General features: G+C 43.6%; 1 protein-coding gene across 5 annotated transcripts in view; it reads right to left on the reverse strand.

Moving 5' to 3' along the window:
- Positions 1-13,941, reverse strand: part of IPP (intracisternal A particle-promoted polypeptide) — a 78,785-nt gene extending 64,844 nt beyond the window's left edge. For all 5 annotated transcript variants that reach the window (XR_002523253.2, XM_009207600.2, XM_031668095.1 and 2 more), the window contains exons 1-3: positions 13,815-13,941; positions 9,088-9,428; positions 3,862-4,293 (exon numbers count right to left, since the gene is read on the reverse strand). Coding sequence is in view for 4 of the 5 variants with exons in the window: in XM_009207600.2 (XP_009205864.1) it covers positions 3,862-4,293; positions 9,088-9,379 (724 nt within the window). In the remaining variant the exon portion in view is untranslated. The remainder of the gene's footprint in view (positions 1-3,861; positions 4,294-9,087; positions 9,429-13,814) is intronic.
- Positions 13,942-14,576: the final 635 nt, after the last annotated feature.

Consider the following 14,576-nt stretch of genomic DNA (forward strand, 5'->3'; position numbering starts at 1 on the left):
CAACTAACAAAATCTTGAGAATTCTCACTGATAATAATTTGCAGACAGAATCAAGAGTGAAAAGCAGAACCGAGAAAAGTTGAGGAACAAAATTATTAAAAGGAAAAGTCTTCACAGGACCATTAGTAAAGGTAGAAAGGATCACCTGGATCTGCTCTCTAACAGAACACTGTGGTAGCCAAAGTCCACACTGGTGAGATACATCTCTAGTTAGGTTAAGTAGGCCCAGATATAAGATAAATAACAGGAACTCAATAGAGAGGTATCAAAGTCAAGTTCCCAAGTAAGGACCTCAGCCCTGGTGGATCTCTAGTCTTCAACCACCCTCATGCCTCAGGCTAGAAAGAAGTGGCAAGGGCCAGTACAGTGCCTCATGCCTGTAATCCCAGCACTTTGGGAGGCTGAGGTGGGAGGAATGTTTGAGGCTGGGAGTTCAAGACCAGCCTGGACAACATAGTGAGACCCTGTCTCTACAGAAAATTTTAAAATGAGCTGGGCATGGTGATATGAACTTTTAGTTCCAGCTACTCTGGAGGCTGAGGCAGGAGGATCACTTGAGCCCAGGAAGTCAAGGTTTCAGTGACTATGATTGCACTACTGCATGCCAGTGTGAGTGAGAGAGTGAGAGTGTCTCAAAACAAAACAAAAAACAGAACAAAGGTGGCAAGAACACAACACACAGCCTTCAACTTTTAGACTGGAGAAAACAAAGTAGTTGTACTAGGTAGAAAGAGTGCCAAGGAGAATTAGTTCTTGTATTATTAGAAAAGAGTTTGAACAGAGTTGACATGAACAACAGTTCAGTATGAGCAAGATACAAAGAAAGAGCATATGCCTTATTAAAGTACATCCCAGCGCCAGGTGTGGTGGCTCACGCCTATAATTCCAGCACTTTGGGAGGCCGAGGCGGGTGGATCATGAGGTCAGGAGTTAAGAGACCAGCTTGGCCAACATGGTGAAACCCCATTAGCCAGGCGTGGTGGCACACACCTGTAATCTCAGCTACTCAGGAGGCTGAGGCAGCAGAATTGCTTGAACCCGGGAGGCAAAGGTTGCAGTGAGCCGAGATCACGGCCACTGCACTCCAGCCTGGGTGACAGAGCAACACTCCGTTTCGGGGGAAAAAAGAAAAAAAGTACGTCCCAGTTAAAAGAAGATAAGAAATTGAAGAATTCAGTCGGAAGAAAACATCAGCTACAAATAGACTCCTTGTACGTGCTTCACACAATACAATTATTTAAGAATGTAGGTCCTGGCCGGGCACGGTGTTTCATGCCTGTAATCCCAGCACTTTGGGAGGCTATGGTTGGTGGATCACCTGAGATCAGGAGTTCAAGACCAGACTGGCCAACATGGTGAAACTCCATCTATACTAAAAATTACAAAAATTAGCTGGGCGTTGTGGCGGGCACCTGTAATCCCAGCCACTCGGGAGGCTGAGTCAGGGAGAACTGCTTGAACCTAGGAGGCAGAGGTTGCACTGAGCTGAGATCACACCACTGCAATCCAACTTGGCCAAAAGAGCGAGACTCTGTCTCAAAAAAAAAAAAAAAAAGAATGTAGGTCCTACAAAACAAGAGCTCAAATACAGATGAGATACATCTCTAAGGAAACAAAGTAAGAACTGAAATGACAGGATTGTAGAGTTAATAAATTAGAAACAATAGATATGACTGAAAATCAAATTACTGATGTGGAGGAAAGGCTTAAGAAAATAATTGTAAATATAGAGAAAAAATACTATAACATTAGAAGATGATAAATATGAATGACAAAGAAGTTCCAATAAAAAGAAAAAGACTACCAAATGAAACATTTAAAGTTTTTTTTTTTTTTTTTTTTGAGACAGAGTCTTGCTGTGTCCCCAGGCTGGAGTGCAGTGGCGCGATCTCGGCTCACTGCAACCTCCGCCTCCTGGGTTCATGCCATTCTCCTGTCTCAGCCTCCCAAGTAGCAGGGACTACAGGCACCTGCCGCCACGCCTGGCTAATTTTTTTGCATTTTTAGTAGAGACAGGGTTTCACCCTGTTAGCTAGGATGGTTTCGATCTCCTGACCTCGTGATCCGCCCACCTCCGCCTCCCAAAGTGCTGGGATTACAGGTGTGAGCCACCACGCCCAGCCTTTAAACATTTACAGTATTTAGAAATTTCACACAAGAAAATTTCCCCCGGCTGGGTGCGGTGGCTCACGCCTGTAATCCCAGCACTTTGGGAGGCTGAGGCGGGCAGATCACAAGGTCAGGAGATCAAGACCATCCTGGCTAACACAGTGAAACCCCATCTCTACTAAAAATACAAAAATAAAAAATTAGCCGGGCGCGGCAGCGGGCGCCTGTAGTCCCAGCTACTCAGGAGGCTGAAGCAAGAGAATGGTGTGAACCCGGGAGGCGGAGCTTGCAGTGAGTTGAGATTGCACCACTGCACTCCAGCCTGGACAACAGAGTGAGACTCCATCTCAAAAAAAAAAAAAAAAAGAAAATTTCCCCAAAAAAAAAGAAAAACAAAAATTTGAAAGAGAAAGGATATATGGCAGTCTAATGAAAAAATGATCAACTTCAAAACAAATCAAGAATAATGAAACAAACAAAAAAAACCTATATAAAACAAGGCTCTATTGACTATGTGACAAAAATGTTGTGACTATAGGCTTGCAGGAACCTAAACCTATATTTCCCCTAGGAGCAATCATTCAGTATTTGCTAATTCTGTGTTCGCAGCAGACTTATAGAACATAACTACTGCAAATAATAATCAACTATATATACAGTAAAAGAAGATATCACTCAGAAAAACCTACAAAATTATGTTAACACTGCTAAGATTGGAGAAAAACTAATAATCCCTTATTTTTAATTATATATTTACAGAATTACACCATTAATGCTTAGCAGTGTATTTAACTTGTAATAAAATCATTTGTAATTCAATAGCAACCTAATCTTTCAATGCATGACAAGAGTAAAAACTTCAAATCTCAAAACCAGCTCTAAAGTAGGCTGGAAAGCAGTGGCACAATCCTGGCTCACTGTAGCCTTGACCTCCTGGGCTCCAGTGATCCTCCCACCTCAGCCTCCCAGGTAGCAGGGACTACAAGTGCATGCCACCACGCCGGGCCAATTTTTTGCCTTTTTTTTTTTGTAGATACAGGGTTTCACCATGTTGCCCAGGCTGGTCTTGAATTCCTGGGCTAAAGCGATCTACCTGCCTTGGCCTCCTAAAGTGCTAGAATTACAGGCATGAACCACTGTACCTGGCCTAAAGCAATTCTTAGAAATAAATTTAAACATCATTTTTCTAATATAAAGATACAAACTATTTTATACTATGGTAAAACATATTTTCAGAATTAAGTTTAGAATCTAAAGATGATTCAAAGGCTACTCAGAATCTATAATAGTATATCAACACCAAATTTATTTCATAATGAAGAGACTTATAGGATTCATTGAGTTTTTTTATTTTTAATGTATGCATTTTCTCCAAGTGTTAGGTTTTGCTTAATTTTTCAGAGTAGCAAGAGGAAATCTTACACTGAAATAACTCGTTCTGTCAACAGCAGTTGTTATGTTAGTCGCTCTGTCAGTAATTTTTATCTATAACACTAATCTGCCTTAGTAATCAATCTCAAGAAAGATTTTGATAAAAATAGGTAGAAATATTAAAATACTACTGCCCACCCACAAAACACAAAAGTTGTATCTTACATAATCATTCAATACATTTTTAAAAAGAAAAAAAAAAGAGTAATCATTCAATAAATGTCTGTTACTGAACCAAAAAATGAAAACACTCTCCCACATTTCAGAGAACACATCACTGGATAATTAATCAACTAATTTGACATATAGCAAAAAAGTTACCTTCTATATACTTTAAAAGTCTCTGAGGAGGTAATAAAGGGAATCGAATTGGGTCTAGCACTTCTACCACATGTTTTCTTCTTTTTCCCAAATCTTTCAGAATCCACTGCATTGCAGCTAAGAAGACCTGGTATTCATCCTCAATGCTAAGCTCTTCACTTCGCAAAATTTTGATCAGCTGATCTTTTGTAAGTGCCAGGAACTCTTCTCCACTATGAACCTCTAAGAAATGGACATGAATGTAGTTTTCTGAGAATTCCAAGAGATCATGGCAGGCAATTTGCTCAGAGAACTGAAAGATTCCAATGCAGTTCAGTGGATCAATTTGTCCTTTCAGAAATTCACAGCAAAGATGAACAACTTCAGTCAACTGTAGCATGTCTGCTGCAACAATCAACTCCTGGACATTATTCACACCTATGTTCACTATACCTAGAGAAGTAGGAAGACAAAATGGCCAATAAAATAAAAACATACATTGGCTTACCATATTCAAAAAGTATTACACTTGATTTCACTGATGCTTGCAGAGTAGACAGACGCTTAAAAAGGCAATCAAGGATTTGTGTGAAGAGCACAAAACTTAAACGATAACGATACCTAACACATTTATGAAAAACTTACAATGAACCAGGTGCAGCATTAATTGCTTTATATGCTAATTTAACCCTTATTATACTCCCATGTGTTAGATATTATTATTTTTCTTATTTTCATATTAAGGAAACAGAATCAAAGTTTAAGTAACTTGTCCACAAGTTGTAAGGTAAAGCAAGTTGCAAGGCAGGGGTTGACATGCTTTTGCCATAAAAAAGAAGGAAATCATGTGCTTTACAGCAACACACATGGAGCTGGAGGACATGATTCTAAGCAAATTAACACAAGAACAGAAAACCAAATATCATATGTTCTCACTTATAAATGGGAGCTCAACATTGCATACACATGGATACCAAGAAGGCATGGATACACATTGGGGCTTACTTGAGAGTGGAGGGTAGGAGGAGGGTAAGGATTGAAAAACTACATATCAGGTATTATACTGATTATCTGGAGGACAAAATTATCTACATACCAAGCCCCCAAGACACGCAATTTACCCATGCAACAAACCCACACGTGTACCTCTTGAACCTAAAAGTTGGAAAGAAAAAAACCAAACAGCAGCAGCAACAACAGCAAATAAAGTCTATGTTTTTAACATAAGGTTATATGCATGTAACAAACATTTACTGAGGCACCAGGGAGAGTAAGACAAGGTCTCTAAATGCCATACAACGTTCATTTTTTGTTTGTGTTTGTTTTGAGACAGGGTGTCGTTCTGTTGTCCAGGCTGGAGTGCAGTGGCGCAATCTTGGCCCACTGCAACCTCTGCCTCCTGTGCTCAGGTGAGCCTCTCACCTCAGCCTCCCGAGTAGCTGGTACTACAGACACTCACCACCATGATCGGCTAATTTTCTGTATTTTTTTTGTAGAGACAGGGTTTCACCACGTTACCCAGGTTGATCTCAAACTCCTGGGCTCAAGCAATCCACCTACCTCAGCCTCCCAAAGTGCTGGGATTACAGGCGTGAGCCACCACACCCAGCACAATGCTAGTTTTTAATATTAGGAATAACTAAGAATCTATAACATAAGAGAAACTATTAAATACTCAAACTATGTATACCACTTTCTTTTCCAAGGGCTTCGCTTTCTTTTTTAAGTTTTTTTATTTTTTTTCAAGACAGAGTCTCACTATGTCGACCAGGATGGAGTACAGTGGTGCATTCTTGGCCCATTACAACAAACACCTCCCAGGTTCAAGTGATTCTCCTGCCTCAGCCTCCCAAGTAGCCAGGATTACAAGTGCACACCACCACAACCGGCTAATTTTTGTATTTTTAGCAGAGACGAGGTTTCGCCATGTTGGTCAGGCTGGTCTCAACCTCCTGGCCTCAGGTGATCCACTCACCTCAGCCTCCCAAAGTGCTGGGATTACAGGCGTGAGCCACCACACCCAGCCTTTTTTGTTCGTTTGTTTGTTTTTTGAGACAAGGTCTTGCTCTGCTGCCCAGGCTGGAGTGCAGTGGCATGGTCTCTGTTCACTGCAACCTCTGCCTCCCAGGTTCAATCAATTCTTCTGGCTCAGCCTCCTGAGTAGCTGGGACTACAGGTGCGCACCACTAAGCCCAGCACAACTCCGCCTCAAAAAAAAACAAAATTAGCCAGGTGTGGCGGCGTGTGCGCCTGTAGTTTCAGCTACAAGGGAGGCTGAGGTGGGAGGACTGCTTGAGCCTAGGAGTTCGAGACCAGTCTGGGCAACATAGCCAGACATAATCTCTAAAAAAAATATATTTTTTTAATTACCCTGGCATGATGGTGTGTGTTGTGGTCCTACAGGTACTCAGGAGGCTGAGGTGAGAGGATAGCTTGATGAGCCCAGGAGGTCAAGGCTGCAATCATCTTGCCACTACATTCCAGCATAGGTGACAAAGCAAGACTCTGTCTCACAAAATAAAAAATAAAAGAGGCTGGGCACAGTGGCTCTCGCCTGTAATCCCAGCACTTTAGGAGGCTGAGGTGGGCAGATCACTTGAGGTCAGGAGTTCGAGATCAGCCTGGCCAACATGGTGAAAACCCATCTCTACTAAAAAAAAAAAAATACAAAAATTAACTGGGCATGTTAGTGCAAGCCTATAATCCCAGCTACTTGGGAGGCTGAAGCAGGAGAATCGCTTGAAACTGGGAGGCAGAGGTTGCAATGAGCCAAGATTGTGCCACTGTACTCCAGCCTGGGCGACAAAGTGAAACTCCATCATACACACACACACACACACAAAGAGTAATATATATTCACTGTGGAAAAAGAATTTTAAGACAGAAAAACTAAAATGAAAAACGTATTTTTCCATACACAGACACATTGTATTAACACTGTAGTGTCTCTTCATATATTTTTTCTCTCTTTTTTTTTTGAGACAGAGTCTTGTTCTGTTGCCCAGGCTGGAGTGCAGTAGCATGATCATCACTCACTGAAGCCTCAGCATCCTGGGCTCAAGTGATCATCCTACCTCAACCTTTCAAATCTTTTTTCTATGCATATTTGTTGCATATCATATAAGACTATACATTGTTTTGGTGTGCCTTCTCTTTCTTCCCCCTCCCCTACTCCCCTCCTCATCATCCCAGTTGTTTTATTTTCTTTATTTAGAGATGGGGTCTCACTCTGTCTCCCAGTCCAGGGTATAGCAGCTTGATCATAGCTCACTACAGCCTCAAACTCCTGGATCTTCCCACATCAGCCTCCCGTTAGCTGGGACTAAAGGCACAAGTGACCATACCCAGCTAATTAAAAAAAAAAAAAATTTTTGGCTGAGTGCAGTGGCTCATGCCTGTAATCCCAGTACTTTGGGAGGCCAAGGCAGGTGGATCACGAGGTCAAGAGATCGAGACCATCCTGGCCAACATGATGAAACCCGGTCTCTACTAAAAATATAAAAATTAGCTGGGTGTGGTGGCGCATGCCTGTAGTCCCAGCTAGTCAGGAGGCTGAGGCAGGAGAATTGCTTGAACCTGGGAGGCGGAGGTTGCAGTGAGCTGAGATCACGCCACTATACTCCAGCCTGGCGATAGAGCGAGACTCTGTCTCAAAAAAAAAAAAAAAAATTTTTTTTTTAGCCTGGGTAACATAGTGAGACCCTCTCTCTACAAAAAAATTTGTTTTACATTAGTCAGGCATGGTGGCATGTACCTGTAGTCACAGCTATGCAGGATGGTGAGATAGTAGCACTGCTTTAGCCCAGAAGATCAAGACTGCATTGAGGTGTGAGTGCATGACTGCACTCCAGCCTGGACAACAGAGAGAGACCCTGTCTCAAACAAAATTCTTTTTTAAGAAATGGGGTCTTGCTATGTTGTCCTGCCTATTTTTGAACTCCTGGCCTCAAGCAGTCCTCTTACAATGGCCTCCCGAAGTGCTGGGATTACAGGCATGAACCACTGTGCTCTTGTGTACATTCTCTAATGTTATTAAAACTCCTCAAAAACATTTAAGAAGTAGTTTTGAGTAAAATAACATATGCTGATTATAAACACTTTGTGGAAAAAAATTACCTACAGATAAATGCTATCAAACATTCTGGACACTTTCTCATGTGTAAATACACATAAGTTTTTTGGGTTTTGTTTAAAACAAAATAGAGGTTTACTTATATTCTGATTTTTAAAATTTTATATATTATAAACATTCCTCCATAATAGTATACATATATTTTAAGATTTGTGGCCGGGCACGGTGGCTCAAGCCTGTAATCCCAGCACTTTGGGAGGCCGAGACGGGTGGATCACGAGGTCAGGAGATCGAGACCATCCTGGCTAACACTGTGAAACCCCATCTCTACTAAGAAATACAAAAAACTAGCCGGGTGAGGTGGCGGGTGCCTGTAGTCCCAGCTACTCCGGAGGCTGAGGCAGGAGAACGGCATAAACCCGGGAGGCGGAGCTTGCAGTGAGCTGAGATCTGGCCACAGCACTCCAGCCTGGGCGACAGAGCCAGACTCCGCCTCAAAAAAAAAAAAAAAAAAAAAGGTTTGTTAGATCTCATTTGTGAGATCTATATATGTATCATAATTTATTTAGCCATAAAACCTACTGAGACAAGAGTTTATTCAATTATATACTGCTATAAATAAAGTCACAGGCCAGGTGCAGTGGCTCGCGCCTGTAATCCCAGCACTTTGGGAGGCCAAGGTGGGCAGATCACGAGGTCAGGAGATTGAGACAATCCTGGCTAGCACGGTGAAACCTTGTCTCTACTAAAAATTAAAAAAAAAAAAAATTAGCCAGGCGTGGTGGCATGCATCTGTGTCCCAGTTACTCGGGAGGCTTAGGCAGGAGAATCACTTGAACCTGGGAGGCAGAGGTTGCAGTGAGCCAAGATTGCCCCACTGCACTCCAACCTGGGTGACAGAGGGAGAATCCATCTCGAAAAAAAAATCAAATAATAATAATAATGTTACAATAAAATCCTGGTTTGTAAATATGTGCCTGCATCATTAATTAATTCCTTCAGATTCCTAGAAAAGGAGCACCGGGTCAAAAGATACGAAATTTTCAGTCACATAATAACATGTTGCTAAATTACCTTCTAGAGTAATTAAAAAGTTAGATCAATTTATTTTTCCACATTAGTGCATGAGTGATTGAATCATTCTTCAGTCAAAGCAACAGGCTCATGTAACATACCTGTGTAAATGAAATCTAGAAGTATCTGAAAGATTCCTGCTTCAATTCCTAGAATTGGTACAACATCTTTTGAGGACTCTTTCATTCCTCCAGTGAACAAAGCTGCAAAGTAAGGACTGCTGGCAGCCAAAACCAGCCGATGAGCTTTAAAAGTTTCCTTTCCAACTTGCAGCTGCACATCACAGAAATGCTGTCCATTTCTCATCTTATTGATTTGGGCCAAGATGAGCTGGGCATGTTTATCTGATGAAAAAGGACTATCAGCAGCCTTGGGACAGCCCTCATTAGCCATGATGATGATACATTAATTAAAAGGACTGTTGCCCATAATCTGTTACTACCTGAAAAACAAAATACAAAGAGATCAAGCAACAATTTTTTTTAACATGATTTCTATTCACACATAAGAAACATTCTCTATACTTAAAATCTACTTAGGACATAAACATAAAACAAATAAGGACTAAAGTGTGTTACTATTAATATTTCTAATATGGTTTCAGAGAACGAAATAAGTAGGGAGGCTAAAATAATTGGAGAATGCTTCACACAAGAAATGGGACCTTGGCCGGGCGCGGTGGCTCAAGCCTGTAATCCCAGCACTTTCGGAGGCCGAGACGGGTGGATCACGAGGTCAGGAGATCAAGACCATCCTGGCGAACACGGTGAAACCCCGTCTCTACTAAAAAATACAAAAAACTAGCCGGGTGAGATGGTGGGCGCCTGTAGTCCCAGCTACTCGGGAGGCTGAGGCAGGAGAATGGCGTGAACCCGGGAGGCGGAGCTTGCAGTGAGCTGAGATCTGGCCACTGCACTCCAGCCTGGGCGGCAGAGCGAGACTCCGTCTCAAAAAAAAAAAAAAAAAAAAAGAAATGGGACCTGCACTAGAGGAGGATAAAGAGTTAATATTAAGGTATGAGGAGAGGACACTTCTTGATGGAATAAAAAAAATAATAATAAAGCACAAAGAAGAAAGTTAACAAAGCACGTACCACAGACAACAGGAACTTTCAAAAAGCAGTTGTGATCAGTCTAACTGCTTAAAATCCTTCAATGTGTACACTTCCTGTAGCATACAAAGCCCTTCAGGATTCTTGTCATAATTCAAGACTGTTCAAATATAACTTCCTCCAGGAACCTTTCCCTGTTCCTCCTCTGGAATTGTGGAAATATGGTCCCAAACTCACCTAAGTTTGTTGCTCAACCTAAGCTTATTGGTTTTACATTCTATAGCACAGGTCTACCTTACCAAATACCTTACCACCCTACTCCTGGTGCGTGCGTGCACACACACACACACACACACACACACAGAAAGCTCCTTTAAAGACAGCCCTTTAAGTGCAGGTACTATCTTTCATAGCTCTAGCACCAGTATATAACATATGTTAGGTTTCCAATGTTTGTGAAATGAATGAGAACAAGAAGAAATAACAATAGCTTAGGTTGGGTTGTTTTTTTTTTTTTAACTTTTAGCTTCTCCACATATTATGTCAATGGTAATTCTCACAATAATTAAGAGGGGAGAAGAAAAGATAATCTTATCTAAAATGAGAGAAAGGGAAATTGAAGCTCAAAGTTTCCCCAAGGATACAATGTTAGTATGACAGTCTCAGTATCTGAATCCAGGCCTTCTTACTCTAAATCCAGGACTGTTCCACCATATCACTCCATAGGAATTATTAGGCCACTGCACCCTTCCTAAATTACTTTTTAAATAAAGAAACTGCTGGGCACAGTGGCTTGTGCCTGTAATCCCAGCACACTGGGATGCTGAGGCCTGGGGATCACTTGAATCCAGGAGTTCGAGACCAACCTGGATAACATGACAAAACCCCATCTCTGCTAAAAATTTAAAAATTAGCCAGGCGTGGTGGAGCAGGGCTATAATCCCAGCTACTTGGGAGTCTGAGGCATAAGAATCGCCTGAGCCCAGGAGATAGAGGTTACAGTGAGCTGAGATCACACCACTGCCCTCCACCCTTTAGCCTGGGTGACAGAGCAAGACTCTGTCTCAAAATAAATAAATAAATAAATAAATAAACAAACCATGAGATCCTGTAATATAACATATGGAATAGCACAGGGAAATTTAAGATGACTAAGATTTTGTAATTTAGGTATCAATGGGTAATAAGACTTATAGTGTGTGCTGATGTTAGAAAAAAATGGTTACATTTATAGCATTTAAACGTATCAAAGTCAAAATAACAAGGCTGATTATCATGACTTTCTAGGAATTAACTTATTGAGAAATTTGATTGAGAAGTTCAAAGGTAGCTGCTAAAGCTTCATATCATCATCTACAGAACATCAACATATTACATATAACTAGCATATAAAAGCAAGCAGTGTTTGAGGTGATGAATGTGCTAATTACCCTGATTTGATCATTACATATTAAATACATGTATCAAAATATCACATTTTACCCCATAAATGTAAATATAAAACAATCATTATGTGTCAATTTAAAAAATATCTATTTTTGGGGACAGGGTCTCACTCTGTCACCCAAATTGGAGGGAAAAATAAATTTTTTAAAGAGGGCGAGGGCCAGGCGCAGTGGTTGGGCTGGGCGCGATGGCTCACGCCTGTAATCCCAGCACTTTGGGAGGCCGAGGAGGGTGGATCACAAGGTCAGGAAATCGAGACCATCCTGGCTAACACGGTGAAACCCCGTCTCTATTAAAAATACAAAAATTAGCCCAGCGCAATGGCAGGTGCCTGTAGTCCCAGCTACTCAGGAGGCTGAGGCAGGAGAATCGCGTGAACACAGGTGGCAGAGGTTGCAGTGACCCGAGATGGCGTCACTGCACTCCATCCTGGGTGACAGAGCGAGACTCTGTCTCAGGAAAAAAAAAAAAAGGGCGAAAGGGGCTGGGCACAGTGGCTCATACCTGTAAGCCCAGATCTTTAGGAGGCTAAGGCAGGCGGATTGCTTGAGTCCAGGAGTTTGAGACCAGCCTGGGCAACATGGCTAAACCCTGTCTCTACTAACAACACAAAAAAAAATTAGCCCGGCATGATAGCACAGGCCTGTAGTCCCAGCTACTCAGGGAAGGCTGAGGTGGGAGGACCACCTGAGCCAGGGAAGTTGAGGCTGCAGTGAGCTGAGATGGTACCACTGCACTCTAGCCTGGATGACCGAGCAAGACTCTGTCTCAAAAAAAAAAAAAAAAAGCGGTGGCTCATGCCTTTAATCTCAGAACTTTGGAAGGCTGAGGCGGGTGGATCACCAGAGGTCAGGCACTCAGGACCAGCCTGGCCAACACGGGGACCCCATCTCTACTAAAAAATGCAAAAAATTGCTCAGGCATGGTGGTGGGCGCCTGTAATCCCAGTGACTCCGGAGGCTTAGGCAGGAGAATAGCTTGAACCTGGGAGGCAGATGTTGCAGTGAATGGAGATCGAGCCATTGCACTCTAGCCTGGGCAACAGACAGACTCTGTCTCAAAAAAAAAAGGGCGGGGGGAGGTGGGGGAGGAGAAAGCATGTATTTGGCCCTACACAGAAATGTGACCTGGAAACATTATCAACATGACATGACTGTCAGGCCTTTTCTGTTTTACATTTCTGTCAGAACATTTTGAACCCTAGTGGTTTAAATACAAGGTACTTCCTCTGTCCCTTCAAGGCATCAAGCACAGTCACTGAGCTAAAATGCTGCCTCCTGCTACAAGAAAGAGTTGACTGAATATCCATTCGGGTGGCAAACAATAGAAATACTAGTCTGTTACCATGCTTCTCAGTAACTGCTGATACCATCCCACTGTCAGTGGAGTAGGAACGTCATCCCAAAAGGTGGCATGTGGAATGACCATATTTCCAAAGGAAAAGAGCGCAATTCTGCGACATTGCATAGGGATATAAGGGACATGCCTGATGTGCCCCAAATCTGAAAAGCAGATTATTGGCTGGGCAAGGTGGCTCACACCTGTAATCCCAGCACTTTGGGATGCCCCGGAGGGAGGATCGCTTGAGTCCTGGAGTTCAAGACCAGCCTGGGGAACATAGTGAGGCTCCCCTAAAAAGTTTTTAAACATTAGCTGTGTGTGATGGGGCACGCCTGTACTTCCAGCTACTCAAGAGGCTGAGGTTAGAGGATCGCTAGAGCCTGAGAAGTCGAGGCTGCAGTGAGTTGTGATCTCACCACTGCACTCCAGCCTAGGCGACCGGGCGAGACTGTCTCAAAAATACTAGGAAACGGTAGAATTGCCGAGAGGAACTAAAGCGGGACCTATGTTTGCTAGCTTTGAATTCACTGCTGAGAACATGCCGAAACTGCTTCAACAAAGGGGTGTCAGAAACAACCCCCGGAAACAGCGTCAAAACACCCGTGGTTCTTTGTGCTTGAGTTGGGAGCCCAACAGAGAGAGCTAGTCCTAAACTGCTGCTACACTAAAAGCTAATGATCGTTCCTGCGCTACCTAAAGGTCAGGGAAGGGATCTCAGACAAACGAAGCGACAACAGAGGGACTGGGGACACAGCCTCAGGATTCCCCAGTTGGGGCGGGGGAGGCAGGACCGGTCCGGACAGGAAGGTCTGGAGAGGGCGACACTTAAGACTGTCGGAGGAAGGCCTGCGGCGGCCGGAGGAAAGGCAAGGAAATACACATTTCTAGAGGTTTCTCTCTCTAGTCCTCTGGGGTCCGGAAAGCCGGAGAGAGTATAAGAGGAAGTTCCCAACCCCGTCAGAGACGAGCCCGGACGCAGGATCTCCTTACCCGCCGCTTCCCCTTCCCTCCGACGCCCGCTCAGGCCCTGCGCGCGCAATCGCGACCAGCCCCGGCCGGAAAGGGCGGGGAGAACCTGGCGGGGGTGAGGAGGCGGGAGTGAGTGGGCCGTGCAGTGCCCCCAGGGCAGGCGCCGAAGCCGGGCCGGGTGGAGGGGCTTCTGATGCTTTGCGGCCCCCTGGGTTTTCACTGCGCGTGCGCGAGGTTCTTCCGCTCGCAGGTGGCGGGGCCGCGGGAGCTTCTCAGTGCCCACTGCTGGGGCCCAGGGCTTCGGCGTGCTTCCCCGCGGACCCACAGCCTAGCTGCAAGCCTCTGCTCCTGCCTGCTGGGGCCGGCTGGCTCGCCCTTTCCATCCCGCTTGCACTCTTGATTCTTGTGGTGTCCCGGGAAGGCCGCGGATCTCAGTGTTAAGGAGAGACGCGCCGAACACCTGACACGGTGCTTCTCTACTGTTCTCTCGAATCGTTTTCTGAGTCTGCATGACTGAGCCTTGCACTGAAGGGATGCTTATTTTGGGGAAGGAAGAACTCAAAGTCCAGTTTTTTTCACTGTTGACCCCGTGTCACATTAGTGGCTTTCAAACTGTTTTGATCCCAGCCTACGGTGAACAAAAATATTTTACATCAAACCCAATATATACTTGTGATTATATATATAGATGTATATATCTGACACAAAATTTTATTTCTTTGTTTTTAATTTTTGTTTTTCGAGACGGAGTTTTCGCTCTTGTTGCCCAGGCTGGAATGAATG

Source organism: Papio anubis, chromosome 1, assembly GCF_008728515.1.
Source record: "Papio anubis isolate 15944 chromosome 1, Panubis1.0, whole genome shotgun sequence".
In the NCBI taxonomy this organism is placed as follows: Eukaryota; Metazoa; Chordata; class Mammalia; order Primates; family Cercopithecidae; genus Papio; species Papio anubis.